Source organism: Lutra lutra, chromosome 18, assembly GCF_902655055.1.
Source record: "Lutra lutra chromosome 18, mLutLut1.2, whole genome shotgun sequence".
Taxonomy (NCBI): Eukaryota; Metazoa; Chordata; class Mammalia; order Carnivora; family Mustelidae; genus Lutra; species Lutra lutra.
The window spans coordinates 12,188,989-12,208,645 of NC_062295.1; the positions used below are offsets into that span (position 1 = coordinate 12,188,989).

At 49.6% G+C, this 19,657-nt stretch overlaps 1 protein-coding gene across 13 annotated transcripts in view; it reads right to left on the reverse strand.

The window, feature by feature from the left end:
* The window catches only part of MARF1 (meiosis regulator and mRNA stability factor 1), a 43,964-nt gene that overhangs the window by 2,568 nt on the left and 21,739 nt on the right, over positions 1–19,657 (reverse strand). For 9 of the 13 annotated variants that reach the window (XM_047713216.1, XM_047713206.1, XM_047713205.1 and 6 more), the window contains 10 exons: positions 19,421–19,641; positions 18,555–18,697; positions 18,253–18,386; positions 16,944–17,146; positions 16,074–16,301; positions 12,573–12,803; positions 9,762–9,974; positions 8,463–8,523; positions 8,250–8,375; positions 6,520–6,690 (listed from right to left, as the gene is read on the reverse strand). In XM_047713216.1, the coding sequence (XP_047569172.1) occupies positions 6,520–6,690; positions 8,250–8,375; positions 8,463–8,523; positions 9,762–9,974; positions 12,573–12,803; positions 16,074–16,301; positions 16,944–17,146; positions 18,253–18,386; positions 18,555–18,697; positions 19,421–19,641 (1,731 nt within the window). Of the gene's footprint in view, positions 1–2,083; positions 4,758–6,519; positions 6,691–8,249; positions 8,376–8,462; positions 8,524–9,761; positions 9,975–12,572; positions 12,804–16,073; positions 16,302–16,943; positions 17,147–18,252; positions 18,387–18,554; positions 18,698–19,420; positions 19,642–19,657 lie in introns of those variants that run through there. The other 4 variants (XM_047713211.1, XM_047713210.1, XM_047713209.1 and 1 more) reach the window with 1 other exon arrangement.

The window sequence follows — 19,657 nt, forward strand, 5'->3', positions numbered from 1 at the left end:
ACCTGATGGATGCTGGCAAGGACCATGGGAAGCCGCTCCCTTGGTTCGGTTACTTTCTGTGGGGCTCCCTCTCAGCAGACTGGAGATTCTCCTCACGGGTTTGATGGACTAAGCTGCCATCTTGAGGGAGCCCATGTGGGCGGCCTCTGGATTTACAAGTGGCTTCCAGCTGTCGGCCCACAAAACCTGGGGCCCGAACTCAGGACAGAGGACAGAGGGGAGATGCGGGAGGTCTGCAGGGGTCGGGACTCACAGTCCATGTGTAAAATCCTCTTATCGTCCTCATGCAGGGAAGCGAAACAGGCTACTTGAGAACGGAGAGGTCTCCCCTGATTCTGCATCCAGGCCCCACACCAGATTCAGAGGCTGCGAACACGGAGGGCGGGGGCCCTGCAGGGCCGTGGGCAGGCTTGTCTGTACTCACTGTGAGCAACATCAGAAACTCTGAGGGAGAAAAGGGTGGAGGTGGGAGTGGGAGTTCTCTGTGTAGGCCCTGCAGCCCAGCTGGGAAGGCCTCCTGGAAGAGGTGGAAGCAGAGGCCTTCCCATGAGGAGCCTGAGGTCGGAGAAGATGGCGCCACCGTGCCCTTGACCTCTGCAGCACTCCTGGCCACTCCACATGTGGTGGTGGCTGCCAAGCTTCCCCTTGCCTCCTCTGTGCTCAGAGTCCCCCATTTCCAAGTACTTCCTTCCCAGGAAATGGGAATTCTTCTCGTCTTGCTCACTTGAGATCTAAGCTCCTGGCCCCCCATACCTGAGAAGTGAGGGGTTCTCTCTCTTTGCAGCCATTTCCATAATCTGCTGACCATGTCCCAAAGGCAAGCAGCTGTTTCCTCCTATTTCCCAGGGGTGCCTCCCTCTGAGGGAGAGACTAGAACTTTCCTGGGAAAGTGTTAATTCAAAGAAGCAAATGGGCTCAGTCTGTCCCCCAAGAGCGTTAACAGCGGCAGCCCAGAGGCTGGCCAGCTAAGGCAGGAGTGTGCGGTCAGGCAGTGCAGGTCAGGCAAGGCAGTGGTGGGACCATGCTGACTGCTGGTTTATGGGGCGGTGAGTAGGGGTGCCTGCTCCTCCCACAGTCTGAGAGCCAAGGTGTGACCTGTCCCAATCCACAGAGCAAGCTCATTGGTTGGGGAGACAGTGAAGATGCTTCTGAGACACAACTGGGTCCCTGGCCATGTGAAGCTACTAGAAAGCAGAGAAGAGACATGCCAGAGCGCCATGTTCCTCAAGGTGGAGGACACAGCTAGCGTGAAGCATCAGGAGCCAGGTTTTAGATGTGGACACCTGTCTTCTCTGCACGGACAGGTGCGCCTTCATTCAGCCGGCCACCTTCAAAGCTACCTCCAGACCTCGAGGGAAGTGCAGAGAGAGAAAGGCAATGCCCCATTGCAAGTCCCAATTCAGACCTACAGAATCTCCCCGTGTCAGTTGAAAGGGGCATGGTGGCAGCTCAAGGTTTTCTGCAAAGATCTGCTACCACGAAAGATGTTTGGAAAGGACTGCCAAAGGTGTTTAAGAGCAGTTTCGTGTTGGAATTTAAAAAATGGCACTTCATCAAGAAGCAATCTACCCCAACATTCAAGTGTCTTCTAGGTCTTTTCAGGTATCTTGCAAGTGGGGGTAGTGGCAGGTGTCACAGTGGCCTCAGAGGAAGGACTTCAACATGGAATCGATGACGGAAGTCTTTTCCAAATGGGCTTATTGGAAAAGCATGCGGGGCAGTGACCAAAACGGTAGCCTGCAGAATGGATTTCTCTCCCAGAGTGAGAGAGACCCAAGGGATTATCTCAGGTTTCTACCCAGAGGGGTCTGTGGTTACTGGATTTGCCCCACAGGTGATTCCACACCGGAACCTGGCTGGAAACCTCCGAGGGCCTGGGGTGTCAGGAGTGCAGACACCTGTGAGGGCTGTGGGCTCAGTGAGAAGGGCCCTGAAAATGTGGGACTACTTCACTCTCCCCAAAACAGCTGGATTTTCAGAAGGGGTGAGAAGTTGGGGAAACCCAACGTGGAAAGAGGACAGGACTGGACTGGCTTCCCACCCCTCCCCTCGGACAAATAACAAAGCACTTGGCAAACTCAAATTGATGCTTGCTTTGTAAAGTTTATTGACAACTGTTTGGTCCCAACACACAAAACAGCACTTAAACCACAAAAAAAGTGTTCAAACAAAGTAGACAGTTAAGAAAAAACATCTCTTCCCCCAAGCCCAATCCGAAACAAACAGTGCAAGATGGGAAAGGGGGTTGTGGTGATAACTTTTTATCTTTTTTTTTTTTTCTTTAAACAGATATATCTAATCTGGTACATCTTTCCACCCAGAAATAAAGAATTTCTTTGTCTTAATTCTCATACATCATTTCATCACATCATTTAATTAAAGCCTCTGGATAAAAAAATAGATAGCAATCAGACTGGCCGTTGTGGAGTACATCACGGACACAACGAGCTCACGCTGTATTTATTCTCGTATCTTCCAACAGCGACGGCTGGTCACACACGCGTCCCAGACTGGCTGGCGACTCCGGCGAACGGTTGGGTTTGACCACGTTCCTGGGACAGCATGAGCCCGCGGGCTCCTCTCTGCTGCCCAAAGAAGCTGCTGAGACTGTTCCTCGTGACTTGTAATGGTACCTCTGATGTTCTTAAAGTCGATCCCGCCTAGGCGAGCAAAACTAAAGTCCGAGAGTGCAAACTCAGCCTTAAGGAGTCTCAGGATAAGGCCACTGAGGTTCTCGACACCAACTTTCTCACACTGGTTAAAAGCTTCTTAAAAAAAAAAAAAAAAAAATTGCTCATCTGCATTTGACTTCTTGCCGTACTATGTCTGTAGGACAAATGCCTTCATTCGGAGAGGCTTCGCGGAGGGCCATACTGCTTGCAAGGCTTTTCCAGGGTCGTTCCATCTCGGCTGGGGCCACGTCTGGAGAACTGGGAACCACTGGCTTCATTTTAAAGATTTTGGGGAACAAAAACCCGACTTGTAGAAATCTCTCTGGAGCCCTTGGTTTGTGGCATTTTATCAAAATGCTGGCTATGAAATCAGAGCCCATTTTCTGGCTTTCTAGAAATTACAAAATACAAACATTTCCCCAAAAGAAACCATCTCAGTAGTGGAAGACCTTATGCCCACAGGTTCTTTCTGCTCTATGAATGAATCCGCCTTTTTGCCCAACAAATACAACCCATTGTAAATGTCAGGTTTCTCCAGGAGGGGTGAGAGACCACCCGTCACCTCAAGGCGAAGGTCATTCCACAGGGCAGTGCTCTCTCAAAGGCTGGCTTTTCCCAAATGCCAACATCAGACACCACAAAAACCCAAACATGCTTCCAACAGTGAGAAATAACAGTAAAAGCAGACACTATTAAAACACACTGAGCGCCCCCCACAACACACTCACACATAAAGCTTCCCAGCTACCAAAACCAGGTTTAAAATTACAAATACAAGGTTAAGATGATCAACCTTGGCCTTCACACGTATAGATAGAATTTCTGTCTCTTCCTAGTGGAAAGAGTATCGATATCGCTCCGGTTAAAGCACCTCGCCCCTCAGCTCTGATTTGTAATTTATGCATTTCATGCATATTTTAGAAAATCAGACTCTCTTCCCAACATTGCCCCTCGACACACAGTACTGTGTGCTGGAATTCAAATGCTGACTTTAAATTCATGACATCAAGACCATTTGCTTTTCCTTAACCTAATCCGCATCACACTGGAACGTAACATAAAAGGGAAGCTTAAAACATCCTCAACTGTCTAGAAAGCTCCTATATGGCACCCTGAAGTGGAAGCAGGGTTAAAAAAAAAAAAATCTGTGATGAAGCCACATTTGTCAACTACAGACATAGCTCAATAAAACAAACAAGGCACGCTTACAAGTCACATGGAAGCCAGGAAGCTTCATATCCAACCCAGAAACACATTCTCCCTGCCTCGCCTGCCCTTCTGCTTCCGCATAAGAACACACAGGGCCGCAGAGCAGGCTCTGTGCTATCACACGCCATGCACTTGATCTGCACCGTCTGGAAACATCGGTAAGCAAAGGCTGAGAGGCTATCTTAGGCTACATGTAAGATCCAACCACGGATGTGGCTTGAATGGCCGTAAAACCACTCCCTTCCAGCTGAGTTCTCACCACTTTCTCCTTACACAACACCATCACATGCTAATTAAGAAAAATTTGGTAAGATATATTGAGGATTTCTTAACAACTGCCAGGAAGGTTTTTTTTTGGGGGGGGGGGAGGTTGCCTTTTTTTTTTTTTTTTTTTTTTTTTGGTTTGTTTGCTTTTTCCAAAAAAATGGGGGAGGGAAAAAAAGAAAGAAACACTTCAGCTCTAAAGCTGTGTTCAACGTCAAAGAAACCAAACGTTATGGGATAAATCTGATAAGAAATTGGCTTCTAGGGGGCTTGCATTCAAACGGAAAAGGCTGTGTTTTCTGAACCCACTTTTGTGTGCAGAATCAGACAGTGTTTCCCCATCCTAATTCTATGTTCAAAACGCGAGTCAAAGCTTGGTTATAGGAGCAAAGGAAAAATTGGCTGCCAATTTTACTCTATTTTTGGGTTGCTTTTTGGCTGGGCTTTCCGCGGGGTCCTTGCTGGGCAGTGACTCTGAGGTTTCCGAGGAGGGGCAGGGAGGCACCGGGACAGCTGCAGAGATGCCAGAGGAGCTGGAGTCCGAGGCTGGGTTGTTACTCTTTACCGGTACTGGAATTTCAATTTTCTCTTCTTGGTTTAAAATCATAATTTCTGTAAACACCAAAGAGCAAACACGTTCAGTTCTAAGACCTGCAAGACGTGTGGGGTCTTAGTTTCTCTCTTGTCTCATCTCAAAAAGTATTTTTAAAATCACGCACCAAGCATCACGCCCATGCCGCAACTTCCGTTATCAGCTACGTGGCCAACGAGTCACGTGAGTCTGGTATTTATACATAAAACTGCACTTTAGCTCGCTCTCCCTGGGATTACAAAGTTCTAGAAAGCTCCATTTTTGGCTATAACTCAATGGGCAATGGTGTAGACATTTTTACCCCCAGTTTGGATTCTCTGCCCATTCACTCGCTCTGTCCGGTAGTTAAAGACCTTTGAGCCTCATGGGACCTAACGACTTTTCCCACGAGGAGGGGCCTCAGTGTCAGGAAGCCCCGGGCCCATTCCGCTGACTGAGGGCTGGATCTAAGGTGGGCAGACAGGGAGAGCAGTGCACAGAGGCAGAATTAGCATGAAAGATTCAGGCAGTGAAACTCGGCCATTTTCCTGCAGTGTTTACAGGCTGCTCTTTCTCTGGCCGAGCCCCGCGTACACAGGGGGCTGCTTTTGCTTCCACGAGATGTACTGCAGCTCAGACTCCCACGGTGTGTGCATGTGCAGGGGGCCCTCGCACCAGAGGCGCGGAGAGGCCCGAGTGATGGAGCGGGTGCGGAGCCCCAGCTCCCTTCTCAGGCCGGCACCCAGGAGCATGGCACACAGAGCTGCCCATGCCATTCGGCGTCTCTCTGTGGACCCACGCATCTGCTTGAACTCGCGCAGACTAAATGCACCGCAGCTGCAACCCCACAGGTGGGCTGCTATCCATCTCACGCCGGCTCCTGTGGTCCCTCCCAGAGGAGCACACCCCTGCTTCTGTCACACACTACATCTTCCAGCGGCAGAAGCCACGTATATGTTTCCCTACCTCCTATTCTCCAGATAAACAGCCTCAGTTCCCTCACTGGGCAACACAAGGCTGTCCCTGGATTCCCCCTGGAACGGTAAGCGGAGTGGAGAAGCACCCACTGTGAGAGACAAAGGGGAAAGGCCTCGACAAAGCAGATGGCCACCTCTCCGGAGGCCAGGTGACACAACAGCAAGACAAGAGGCTTGGGGTTCAAATCCCAGCTCAGACACTTCCCAGCCCGGCAACCTGGGGCTAGGGTGGTCCCTGGTCTGTCACCCATCCTGCAGGGCTGCGGGGAGGAGGAGATGCGAGCATGCCGGGAGCCGCCTCCCACCGCAACCCCCACCCCCCAGGTCAGTGCTGGCTGCAGCCAGCTTCCCGTCCCTCCTCAGCTCACCGTGCAGGGTCCAGAGCTTAAATCACAGATGGCCTTCCCTCCCCTGCTCATACCATCATGAGGCCCCAACCCAGGGCCATCATTCACCTGTAGGCCGGACCAGAGCTGCCGTGCATGCACGTGGGCCACCAGGTGTACCCGCGAGCGGCTGCACCTTTACAAAGGCGGGCAACACAAGCCCAGGAAGCCTCCGTGGGCTTCTCCACGGCCCAGCTGCGTCATCCCTCCAGATGCACCATCGTTCCTGGGCTTGCGGCTCCCCAAGCCTCCCTGGGCTATGAACCCAACTCCGCAGGAAGACCGACCGGAAAACAGGGTCCTAATAATCAGTGTAGGTATTCTTGACCCTGAAAATACGGTTTCTCCCCACCTGCATCAAACCTTTACCATACAGGCATTGCGCTTTGATTTTTTTTAACCCAGAGAGAAAAACCTCGCGACCGCACAGCGCATCCTACCAGAACACTCCTGAGGGTGTTCCTCAAACTGAATGAGATCAGCAGACTGGAGGACGACAGGATCCGGTCTCAGCTGTGGGGACGGCAGGCACGAAGGGACGGGTGCACACAGAAGGTCCACAGGGGAGTCACTGGTCAGGCGGAGAAGCTCCTGCTCTGTCTGGTGGGGCCCTGGACAGAGAAGGCAGGCTGGGGCTCAACTCAGGACAGCAGTCTACCACGAGTCTGTGCCTGAGGCTTTCTTTCTCAGCCTTCAAGATGAAAAAGGCCAGGAAGTACTCCAGAACACAAGGTTAACAATGAGGACAACAACAACAACAACAACAACAACAAAGCCATTAAGGGAAAGGTCTGGGTCACTCTTTGGTAAATGAAGTGCCACAAGCCAGGCTCTCCACATTTGTGTTCAGAAATAGCAATGCCCCAAGGGGCCACACAAACACCAAAAAAGGCTCCACAATCAGGGGAAGGGGAAAGGAAGTCCTTAGAAGAGGTATAAAGTAGTTAAAATGAGCAAAAGCTAGACCCCGGTTCTGTCACTCCCTTACTAAGTGATTCTGGGTAAGCTTTTTTTTTTTTAAAGATTTTATTTATTTATTTGACAGAGAAAGACACAGTGAGAGAGAAAACACAAGAAGGGGAAGTGGGATAAACATGCTTCCCGCTGAGCAGAGAGCCTGATGATGCAGAATTCGATCCCATGACCTTGGGACTAAAGGCAGACACCCAACTACTGAGCCACGCAGGAGCCCCTTGGGTAAGCTCTTTAACCTCCCAGAACTTGGGTCCCTTATTCGGAGACTGGTGGTAACTTCCCTGCAGGCTGTGCTGACAGCTGAGGGTGGGGAGTTCCATTCCCATGCTTTATAAAACGTGTAATGTGTCCTCCACACAAAGGTCACAGCAATGCTTCCAATAGCGACTTACAGAGTCATACAAAGATAAAAGTCTCATATGCAGCAATGGATTCAAACGTCTTTTAGTAAAGTTACAATTGCTACAGAGCTCAAGCTAGTCAATTTCTACCTACAGAGGAAGCTCCACATAAAATCTGAGTGGATCAATGTTGTTTTGAGGATTATTCATGCATTACCAAGTCTTTCTCAGGAAGGCCCTGTGACAAAGACTCTCTCCATCCAACTTGAGCCTGGCCCTTTGAGCCCTCTTCTCCACAAGGCCTTGACCTTGGCCTTCCATGTCTGTCTGGTCCTTACCGAGCCCAGTCTTGGCAAGCATCTTGAAAGTCAGTTCTGTGAGAACTCCGCACCCCTGCTCTCCGACCAAGGCCCTCAGTCCTCCACCTCTGATGTCTTCTCCTGGTGATGTGGACCCCCCAACCACTGACCCCGCTCTGCTCCTTAACTAAAACATCCCTGTCCATCCTTGTACTCAGAATTAACTTCCATCTCCCTCCTTGGGTGCAGCAGAGTTCACCCAATTGCAATAGTCTTAAAATACTATTTTAGCAAATGTTGGAAAAATTTTTTCCTCTTAAGTCTGAACTGGGCTGACATATTGTCATTACAGGGGTGTCAACAGCCTTCAAGAACCTGAACCATAAAATGCTATGAAGTGCAGGCTCGTTTTTCTGTTACCAATCAAACACAAGACTGCTTTGGAGACTATATGAAGACGGCTCACTGTGGTCCTTGCCCCCACCCACTCCCCAGCCCACACCCCACCAGTTCTCCAAGAATTTCACAAGCTTGGCTGTGTTGTGCCTCGCTTACCATCGCTGCCTGCTCCGAGTTCAAGTTCCATAGCTGTGCCAGATTCAGGCACCACCGAGATGTGCTCTGTGGCCAAGGGCTGGTTTTCAGAATGGGTGTGGGCAAGCCCGAGGGAACTCAATCGACCTGGGGGACCAAGAGCAGCCGTCAGAGGGAAAAGTCAGTGGGAGAACCGGGATTTCTGAAGCAGGGAGGGGATGGGTGCTTACTTACATTTCATGTCATTTTTTAACACTACAATTCTCTTATGACCATGTCCTTTTATCCAGACCACCTGCATACAAGACATACTACTGGTTAAGCAGTGGAAAAGGAGGGGAGATAAGCCCTAAGTCCAGGAAGAATGGGACCTGTTGCACTGACCCTAGATATCTTAGAAGTCAGAAACTAACGTCAAGGAAAATTTTTCTATACTTTCTTTAGCTTTTAAAGTAACAGAAGCTGACAGAGACATGCACCTTGTAAGAAAACATGGAGTCTAAAAATGATGAGACTCAGCTTTAAAAACATTCTTTAGGGCTCTCAGAAAGACCATCTCCCCAACACCAGTTCTGGTCTATTAAAGGAGACAGTTCTCACACAAGAGTCCTTCCTATTTCCTCCAGAAACTAAATATACCCTAAGAGAATTAATGGGGACATTCCAGACCCCCCCAAACGAAGCTCCTGGTCCTAATCCTGAAACAGAGTCCTCGCTCCGCCTCCTCAGGGAAGCAGGAGTGGCAGCGGAGGCCCCCGGCTCCCAGCACCCCCACATGCGTCGGCACCGAGTCCGGATCTCAGCCTCCCTGGGTCCTTCGCTGCCTCCTGCAATACTTTCACGCAGGTTCGGTCTCGTTATCACTCTCACCTGGGCTCCGGCCACGTCCAGGGTCCTTGCCAAGCTCCCTCCTCCCTTCCTGCTACTCTGGACACAGCACTGACACTGGTGTTTTCACACACAAACCCGAGGCTCTCCGCTTCTCTCCTCCAGGTCCTTCTGCTCACCCGGAGGAGCAAGGCCCTCCCCAAGTGAGCTCGCACTACACTGGTAGGCCTCCGCCTGGTTTTAATGCCCTCAACATTCCACACTACTTGTCACTGCTTTGCATCTGCTTTTCCAATCCCCTCTGCCCAGACCCATCCCATCTTCGTCACATAGTTCACGTCTATAAAACCTTGACATCTGGGCTCTAGAATGAACCCGGAACCTGGGCGGGGCCCTACCTGTGCCCCCCCTTGGGGTACCCACGGATGGCTGATCACACTGCCTCGTCACCTGCCAGGGCCCCGACTCTCCATCGCCTGACACCTTTCTGAGGAAAGGGGCTGCAACTTACTCACCTGGCATACACGCATTTAATAAAGGCTTGCAGAACCTAGGAGAAACGCTAGCATCACCCCTTTAATGCCAACAGTATGTCTTTCAAAATGCCTGCCTTGTCATTACTGTGACAGCATTTGCCGACTGTGTTCAGGAGAGTGAGCCTGGGGCTCTCCCGGAAGACCCCCTCCAGGCTCCAGGAACACCCACCTGCGGGATTGCTCCCAAGAGCTCCTCCACGCTGCTGCAGCCATAGGTCTCGGGCTGCACGGTTTCTCCGACGTATTTGGTATAGGCCACGGAAAACTCATGGAGAAAAAGCTGCTGGTAGTGGTACGTATGAAGTAAAGAGCGCACGTTCTTGGCAAACAAGTACAGGCTGGTAAGCCTCACACACTCCTCTGTCTTATCATTGGTGAAAACCTGGTCCAAGAGAAGAACACAGCATTAGAGATTTCCAGAGTGGTGCGCCTGCAGGGGTCTCAGAAGGTTGAGCATCTGTCTTTGGCTCAGGTCATGATCTCAGGGTCCTGGGCTGGAGCCCTATGTCTGGCTCCCCTGCTCAGCGGGGAGTCTGCTTCTTCCTCTGCCTCTGCCCCTTCTTGTCCTCTCTCTCGCACACGCGCTCTCTCTCCCTCTCTCTGACAAATAACTAAAATCTTAAAAAAAAAAAAAAAACAAAAAAAAACTTCCAGAGTGACTGGTCTTGCCCCGCTGGGGAGTCCCGGCCTCCTGCTGAGAGTGAAAAGGCACCAAAACAACCTGAAAATGGCCACTGAGCCTGGGAGGAGAGGGCGCCCATTCAAAGATCTCCGCCCACAGCAAGTGCTGTCTTAGAGCAAACTACAGTTCGCGCTGTGTGTCTCAGATGACTGAGGTCTGGGGAAACAGCGTGTCAGAAAGGAAGGAAACTGGCAGATGTGCAGTCTCAAACAAAAGGAGACCGTGAGGAGGGGAGGCAAACCCCCAGAATGAGAGGACTGCATCAGACAGCAGGGACTGAGGCCAATGAAGCCCCTCGCCCAAAGTGGGGATCCCAGGAACTCTGTGCTACAGGATGACATCAGTCTTCTTTAAAAAAAGGATGGGGGGGGGGTCGTGGTAAGGAAGAAACCCCAAAGCTCTTCTGTCCTCAAGTAAACAAATTTCTTTACCATAAACCTTTCCAGAGTCTTTAATATGCACTGATAATCTCCAAGGGAAGGGTTATTTCCCCCCAAGCTGGCCATGTAAAGCCTTCTGTCTTGGGTTATCCGTTCATGCTGCCTAGAACCACTATTCACATAATAGATAATCAACAGAGTTTCCAAAATGTTGGATGCGATGCTGTTTGTTTTTTTTTTTAAGATTTTATTTATTTGACAGAGAGAGATACAGAGAAAGAGGGAACAGAGGGAGTGGGAGAGAGTGGGAGAAGGAGAAGCAGGTTTCCTGCGGAGCAGGGAGCCCAATGTGGAGCTCAATCCCAGGACCCTGGGATCATGACCTGAGCCAAAGGCAGATGCTCAACTACTGAGCCCCCCAGGCGCCCCTGTTGGATGTGATATTCTGAGGACAAACCAGAGCTGGACAGTAAAGGTGGAAAACAGTTTTTATTCAAGAACTATCCCCAATAAAAGGAAAGATCCTCAGTGCAGAATTGGGCTCCAACAAAGAGAAGTGAAGATTTATAGCTGGTGGAGGGCTTGTGGGTGATGGTGGACGGAAAATTACCAAGACATCCAAGGTCGTGGTCTAGTCTAGAAGGCGGCTCCCAGGAGCCTGGCCTGAGTATGGCTAAGGAGAGAGTTTCTGTCAATATCTCTCAATTATTTAGTTATCCATGATATGGTTATATGGTAACAATGGGGGAACACACTTCTCCCACGTTGCTAGACTTTACTGGTTAATACCCTATTTAGAACCACTGTCTTTTGGAGGGCTGTATTAGTTAGGTTTTTGGTATTAAAGTTGCTTTGGATTCATAAAATTAAGTGGTGAGGTTTTTTTGTTTCTTTTGTCTTTTTGTTTTGCTTTTAACATGGCCTAAATAGTTTTTAGGAAGCTGCGAGTTATTCTTCAAAGTTAGTTAAAAATCCAACCATTAACCTATCTGGTCCCAGTGTCTTTTTCATTGGTAAAATTTCAATGATCTTAGAGCCTCCTTTGTGGTAACTGGTCAAAAATTTTTTTCAAAGATTTTATTTAGGGGCACCTGGGGGACTCAGTCAGTTAAGTGTCTGCCTTCAACTCAGGTCATGATACCAGGGTCCTGGGATCAAGTCCCACATCAGGCTCCCTGCTCAGCGGGGAGTATGCTTCTCCCTCTCACTCTGCCTGCCACTGCACCATCTTATGCTATCTCCCTCTCTGCATCAAATAAATATTTATCTACTTGAGAGACAGAGAGAGAGAGAGAGATCAGAAGCAAGGAGGAAGGTAGAGGGAGAAGCAGACTCCCCACTGAGTAGCGAGCCTGATGCAGGGCTCAATCCCAGGACCCGGGGATCATGACCTGAGCTGAGCCAGAGGTAGATGCTTAACAGACTGAGCCACCCAGGTGCCCCAGCTGGTATAATTTTTCACTTCTTGGGTCAATTTTGTTAATTTGGCAGGGAGGGGGGTGCTTATCTACATCTGTAATATTCTTCCGTGATTCTTCTCATCTTAAGTGCTATTCTTAAAGTCTACCCGGGTGACCAGCTTTCCCTTCTGACCCATGTCTGACTGATGACAGCCCCCCACCTCGCCCACACACCATCCATCTCGTCAGAAAGTGCTAACAGTAGCAAACTGCAGCCTGGCATAGCACGAAAGCCCCCCCCCCCCCAGCTCAGGACTTAGGAGGCCAGGGCTTCCCCCTTACCTGGGCACTTAACTGGGCAAGGTGCCTGCACCCCTGCCCTGCCTCGTATGTTCAACCACAGAACAGCTGACTGGTCCTTCCCCGCTCTACAGCCTCCAAGCCAGACCATCAGGGGACCCCGGAGCAGTTCAGCAGACCTCAGGAAGACGGCTTTACAGAACCGTTAACACTCGTACCTCCACTAAGTAGGGCAGACTCTTCAGAAGTTCGGTCAAGGTCATGAATCCGTATTCACAGGGGTTGAGGGGAACACTGTGGGTGGTTTCGTAATGTCTCTTGAGCTCATCGACAGAAAGGTGGGCAGCTCCTTCCCAAGACATCAGCAACACCAGCAGCTGGGCAGTGAGGGCACGCAGGGATTTGCGGTTGATCAGCTGGATCTGTTTGCCCGACTCCATGTCGGCAATCTGGGGGAACAAGAAGCCCAGAGTTTCCCAGCTTGAGAGTGGCGTACTGGCCACAGCCACCCAGTTCAGCTACTGTCCTCTGGGCTAGGGAGACCAACAGAGGGAAAACCTCTACTCCCTTCTCCTACACAGAAGTGAGTGCCTGAGTTTGTTTTCAGCTGCTGTGGGACACCGGAGCGGGAACTGTCCTCTCCCTTTCTGATGGTCCACGATCAGAGTCAGCCATCCTTATCAGCCCTCTCTAACGGCACTCCTTCCACTCCCCTATGGAAGGAGGTAAGACTGGCCGGCTGGCACGTAGGGGCCCAAGACCCTGAACTGAAGGTTGCTGCGCTCAAGTCGGGGGGAGTTTGGACTGCAGGTGACGGTACACAGGGCTGCTCTGCAGACCAACTCACCCCACCTCTGTGGCCCAGAGCAGACTGAAGGCCCACTCTGACTAAAGGCACCCACACTCCTCTAGTCCATCATCACTAGCCAGCAAGTGGGTATTTTCCTATCAGACTACATGTCTCACTCTCGCTTCTCAAGGAGATACAGGGTCGGGGGGGGGGGGGGCTTCTGGAAAAGACACAGGTGGGCACCGGGGGACCAAACAGCAGGTAAAGAAACAAACAAGGGCTAACTGAGAGCGGCTGGCCTTGGGCCGAGGAACAGGCTGAACTGAGCATCCCTGGACTTAGAACCGGCAGAGCTTCAGTATGTACGAGCTTAGGTGCTGGGAGGCAAACCAAGTTTACAGTTGTCTGGTCTCCCAGCCAAGACCACAGGTCTCGGTGCCTCAGTCAGGGCTGGGTAATCAGAGGCTCGTACTCTCTGGGGCTCTGGGTTCATAATCCCAGTGGGTCCCTGGTTCAGACTTTCACCCAGAGCCAAGGCAGGAGGTTAGTGGGTAGACCCTCCGCCCCATTTATCGTGGTTAAAGATCCATGGAGATTTATTTCAATGAGCGATTTCCTCTGCAGACACAAGGTTTAATCAAGCAACAGATTCAAGTCTAGGGGATCCGAGCCATCTTCTCTGATGCCCAGACCATTGCTACAACTCCAGTCTTTCAAGGAAAAAAAATTAAAAGTTGCCCTTTTGATGCTACTTAGAGACATCTCCCAATTCTGAACCCATGCTACACAACAGAATCAACTGGGGAGCCTATAAAAAATGCCAACGCTCCGAGCACACTGGGACTTATTACATCAGAATGTCAGAGGCAGGGGTGAAGTTCGGACATCAGCATTTCCCAGAGGCTCCTGGGAGAGGCAGCAGCAGCCAGGGAGCACACCAGAACCCCCCCGATCCCTCCCCATCCTGACTGCTGACGCCCCAACTCCCCACTCACTTGACCTCGCTCTTCCCAGTGTCTGCTCACGGCTTAGACTTGCTATCGACTGGAGCCCATCACTGCCTTCCCATACTGGGTGACCGAGCAACCAGGAGGGCTACCCCACCACGTGGCCTTTCCGTTCCTCATCCACCCCATCTCCAGGCACATCCTCTCCTACTTGATTCCACTCCAGAACCCCATTCCCAGGTCACACTTGGGATTGCCAGCTACTGTCCACTTCCCAAGCAGCTCATGCAAACTCCCCAGGCAAACCGCATGCGAAAGAACGTGTGGGGCAGATGCTGGGGTGGGGAGACTGGAAAGACAGTCCACTGATCGGCTCTTCTTCCCGTTCTCCAGCTGCACCTGCATGGACTCCCATGTCCTCCCAATTCAGGTCCTCTCCCTTCTTCACACGTTCCTCTTTTGTTCACCTTGGCACGACAGGCCATTAATTCATTGCCTTTCTGGTCATACTCCATAAACTCCTCTGTCCCTGTGCCTTTTCTCTGCACTGTCTGGCAAACTCCCGCCTTGAGGCCAACTGTCTGCTTTCCCCGTGCCTGCACCAAAGCAGCCCGATGCCACTGACCCTCCCTGCGGTAGCCCTACAGTAGCGCTATGGGTCCCACCTCCCTCCTGCGGAGCTCCCCCTATCCCCAGCTCCCCCGCCTGAGGTCCTGGCGGGTCCCAAGAACCATGACAGCCACTTCAATCTTGAATCGGGTCTCTTTCAGTCCCTCCCTCTCCTTCCCAGTGAGGAATATCAAACTTACCACAGTCACCCTACATTCTCTCCCTTCAGTCACAGTACTAGTATCAGGGCTGTGCCTCCTTCCGCTGAATGCCAATTCCCAGGCTTGCCTCCCCAGGAACCCCACTCTGCCGCCTTGTCTCGACTTTGTATACTTCTCTTCCTCGAGCAGATCCTTCCCTGCGGCTCTCACACATGCTCAAGGCTCTCCACCTGGGAGCGAAGCAGCCACCAGAGAGCGCACTGGCCCACTCTGTCCTGTGGTCTCCTCGCATGGCGCTCGCACTCTCCTCCCTCATGAATACACAAGCCGAAAAGCTGTCTGCATTACCTGTCACTATTGTCATGTCCTAGTCCTCCTGCCTCAACCCACTCCGTGTGCCCTTCTTTGGTCCCCACACACTGGTGCTGACCCCGTCCTGGCCAGCAACACTAAGTCCCCCTACTAGCTAGGTCTGAAGGTCACATTAGTTAGTCCCTCCCTCACCCGTCCTCCCAGCAGGCGGCACTGGGAGCAGGTCACACTCCTAGTGTCCTTCCTGCTCTCCAGCAGCTCCTTCTCTGTCTCCTGCGAAGGTTTTTCTCCCTTTAATCGCACAGTACATAACTGGATTCCTTCCAGATCTGGAACTGGGGCTGACCCCAACTAGGTATGTTTTCCCTTTCACAGCTCCCTCCTTATAGTGAGTTTTCTTGGTCCTGTGCAGGAAGCAGCCTGAGACTGTCCAGCTGCTCTGCCTAGGATGGGGAGGGTCAGCTCAGCCCCGGGCAGGAAGCGGAAGTTACCCTCTCGAGTTGTGAGGCTGGCCTGTTCCTAAATCTACTCAAGTGGGTCAGAATCTGGAAGGGCTGTAATCTGTGATTACAGTCTCCCCACACCATCAGAGACCACAATCTGCTTAGAAGGATACTCCTGAGAAGAAACACCCTCAGATAAAACAGAGACCTCCTCAGCTCAGAGAGACATTACTTCCGCAAGGCCTCTAAGAAACACACCAAAGCAAGACCAAAACTCTTCAAACAAGAGTCCTCTCCTACCACCTAGTAATGCATTAATGGGACACAAAGCACTCACTTCCTGTGAAGAGGTAACCAGCGCCAGGGGTGAACAAGGAAATGCTAAGCACAGGTAAGCATCCCGGGGACAGATGCTGCCGCCGCCACATTTTCGTCCATAAAACAAAGATCTGCTCACCTTTACCACATGGCAGAGTTTCTGTGTTAAAGCCGAAATTGAACTGACATCATAGTCTTGGAGACGAAATGTGTAACCAAAAGTTTTAGCATATTCTGTAAGCAGATCTGTCATCATAAGGCAGTTATCCTTCTGGGACCGAAGGAGTTTGACAAACTGGGCAGCCAGAGCTTTGACTCGTTCCACCTCTGTCAAAGTGAGGATTTTTTCTTCTCCGCATTCCAATACCTTGGAAAACACACAGGGAGGAGGAAGGCAACAGTGAACAAGTTCGGACTGTTCACGGAATTCGAGGGCACATAAATGTATACACTTAGTAACTGAGAAGCACTCTGGGGCTCTTCTGTGGATACAGAGCTTCAGTTTTGCAAGATTTCTGAAATGCACACTTAAAAAAGGGTTAACTAGGTAATGTGTATCTTATCACACACGAGAAAAATTTTAAAGGTACTTTAAGGGTCAAAAATAGTAATACTAATAAAATCAACAACAGAAATCTGGTTCAACGTCACTCAACAGCCAAGCATTCACATCACCTCACAGACTCATCCCCACTGCCAACCTGAGAGATTCGAGAAGTATGGCACTAACGGAAGAATATTCCACTTAAGAAATCAAACTATTTAATCTTTTTTTTCAGTAATTACCCTGAAACAAATTCAAAGAATAATTCCTTTCTTTAAAGTTTAAAAATCCACATTTACCTAGAAATACTAAGTAATGAGCCAACAACACAGCTTCTCGATCAAACTACTGAAGGTTTCCCTCCTATTTCCTAACTCCCTATTCCCAGGAAAAACAGACCTGGAAAAGAAAAACCTCCCCCCATATACTGCTCAGAAAAGGATAACTGGAAACCTCTTCACTCACTTGTAAAATATCAGGTATGGCTTCAAAAAGTTCAAGTAGTTTAGTAAACCCGTAGTATGCGAGTTTGCACTGCCGGCCAAAGTGGTGGTGGTAGGAGGGGATAAATTTGTTAAAGGGCATCCTGAAGTGCGGCTGATGCCGGAGCAAATCGACAACATCCTTGGAGAACTGTTTTGTCCTTTCTATTTCATCCTGGGTACGCTCTTAAAAAAGAAAAAACAAATCACAGTTTTCTTCCATTCATCTGTGTCAAACCTGACTGCTGTATTAGTCCTATGCACAGATGACAAGAGATACCATCTCTGCCTTCCAAACACATATGCAACCTAAAACAAACACGTTCATGTTCTCTCTCTGCAGAATGGTTTTCAAACTCAGTCAAGGGCACAGCACCAGGAAGCCAGGAGACTACTACGGTATACTACGAAAGACACATACATACACCCCCATGTAGTTTTGCCTTGCAAGCTAGGTGTATTTTCTCTAGCTCTCCATCCCTCACTTCTATCCCGTATATATGCACAGGACATACTTCCCGGTCTCTACTTGAAAGAGTAGCCAAGAAATTATTTCTGTAAAGCTGCATTTCTGAAAAGCTACACATTTTTGTGCCTTCTTCTAATCTTCAGTTCAAACTGCTAGCAGGCCAGAGTATCAGGCAACAAAAGTTTTTCAAAAGTACAGGGGAGAAAAAGCTTCAACTGCAATTTTTGCTTCTATTAATTTTTAAATCCGAATCCGGAAGGTTGACATGACTCACTCCAAAAGCTTTCAGGGATTATGATTTCACGAACAGGAGTGTTCTGCAGGAACACAGGTTAGGAATCACGGATTAATAACACTGGGAGAACATGGCAGTAGGTACACGTAACTTCACTTATCTCAGCTCCCAGAGCTTAATCAGAAGGCCCAAAATGAGAAGGCCAAAACATCTGCTCGGATCTTCTTTCTTTCTCAAGAGTGCACAGTCAAGTAGCTCAGTTAAAGAGAGGAGACAAGCAACAGCCACGGTAACTGTCTCTCAGCCAGGTAATTATGGTGTCAACAGCCACAGACAGGCTGAAGAAGGCGTTTCAAGAAAAGTGCCGCTTATGCCCGTCTTTCCCCTACAGTGAATTCTAAAAAACTAGCTTGCTTTTCTTGTTGGCAAGTGGCCGCAACTGCTCTGAAGAACCCCAGATCCAACGTACCGGGATAGTTCTCACGATGCACTTTCCACGGAATCTTCAGGAACCATGGAGACGGGGAAAGGACATAGATTCCTTGTTAAGATACACAACTGTCGAACAGCACATTTAGGTCAACATACCTCTCTTGGGGATACAAATCACCATTTCGTCATCTTGTTGGGACAAGCAGATCGTTGTGTCTGGGATTTCTGAGACAATATCGATCAACTCACAAACACCATATTCGGTGACATCCCAGTCTTTTGAGAAACACCTAGAATTCAACCAGGAAAATGGGTAAAGAATCAGAAATATCACTTGCAAGTCTTCCTCAAAAATGCTAAATAGAAAACGTTGGATAATGATATTAAATCTGTGGGAAGAAAAACTGTTCTGAAGTATCTGCTTTCTTTTTTGACGCCCGCCCTTCCCATCAACTCACCAATGATAAGCCTGTGAGAACTCCCTCACAATGACCTGTTTGCTGGCTTGGGATTTGAGAAGTTTTAGTAAATCCTGAGTAAAGCGCTTCACCTGGGCCCTGTGGGTAAGGGTCAACAGACGTTTGGAGCCCATTCCGAGAATCTGCAAATCAAACACTTTGATTATTTACACTTGTCAGACCTTGGCACGTACTGACTCTCTGGGTGATGGCAATCCCTCTCTCTCCTGTTACCTGTCTTGGAGAACAAGTACTTTTATGTATGGGATCTGCATTTTTAAATACATGTAGGTCAAAAGAATGCAGACGGTCAAAATGAACGACTGTTCAAGTGCCAGAGATCCCTGCCCCCGTTTTGTTTGCCCTTTATACCCCTTCCCAAATAGTCATGAGTACGGAAATAAAAAGCCCATTATTAATCTGAACAACTAATTTTGTCTACAAAAGACAACCCAGGTGTTCCATGCCAGTTTATAAGCTGGAAGCTGTTTTATGGGTAAGAAGCTATGGAACAAGCTAAATTAATAGGGTCAAGACTCCTTAGGAACCAACGCTCCAGCCCAGGAGCTGGTCTTTAACTCATTGATGAGAGCTAAGCCCATGTACATGGCAGCTCCTCTGTAAGAGTGAACAATCCTGGAGAGTCCTGAGCTAGGGAGAGGAAGGTTGGTCTACAGAGATTAGAAGGAAAATACTCCTCAGTGCTCTGAGGGAAGGTTCCTTTTTTATGTTTAAACTCACAGTTTTCTGGAAAAACTGAGAAGCCACCCCGAATGAGGTTACCAGCTATCCTGTTTCCCTGAAGGAGCCAAGGCCATAGAGGAACGTTCCTGTCATGAAGCAAATAATCCTTAATCCTTCCTCACCTGCAATACGTGAGGCACGGCTTCCAATAATTCTATCAGCTTGGAATACCCATAGTCGGATACCCGACACTGCTTTGCAAAATGGTGGTGGTAGGACGGGATGAAATTACTAATGGGGATGACACAGGACGGCTGGCTCTTCAACAGGTCGATCACTTCCCTGCTGAACTGGATCAGCTGGGGGTTGCCCACAGGACTTTTAGAACGCAGAAGCCAAGGATCTAGACAGGGGGAGAA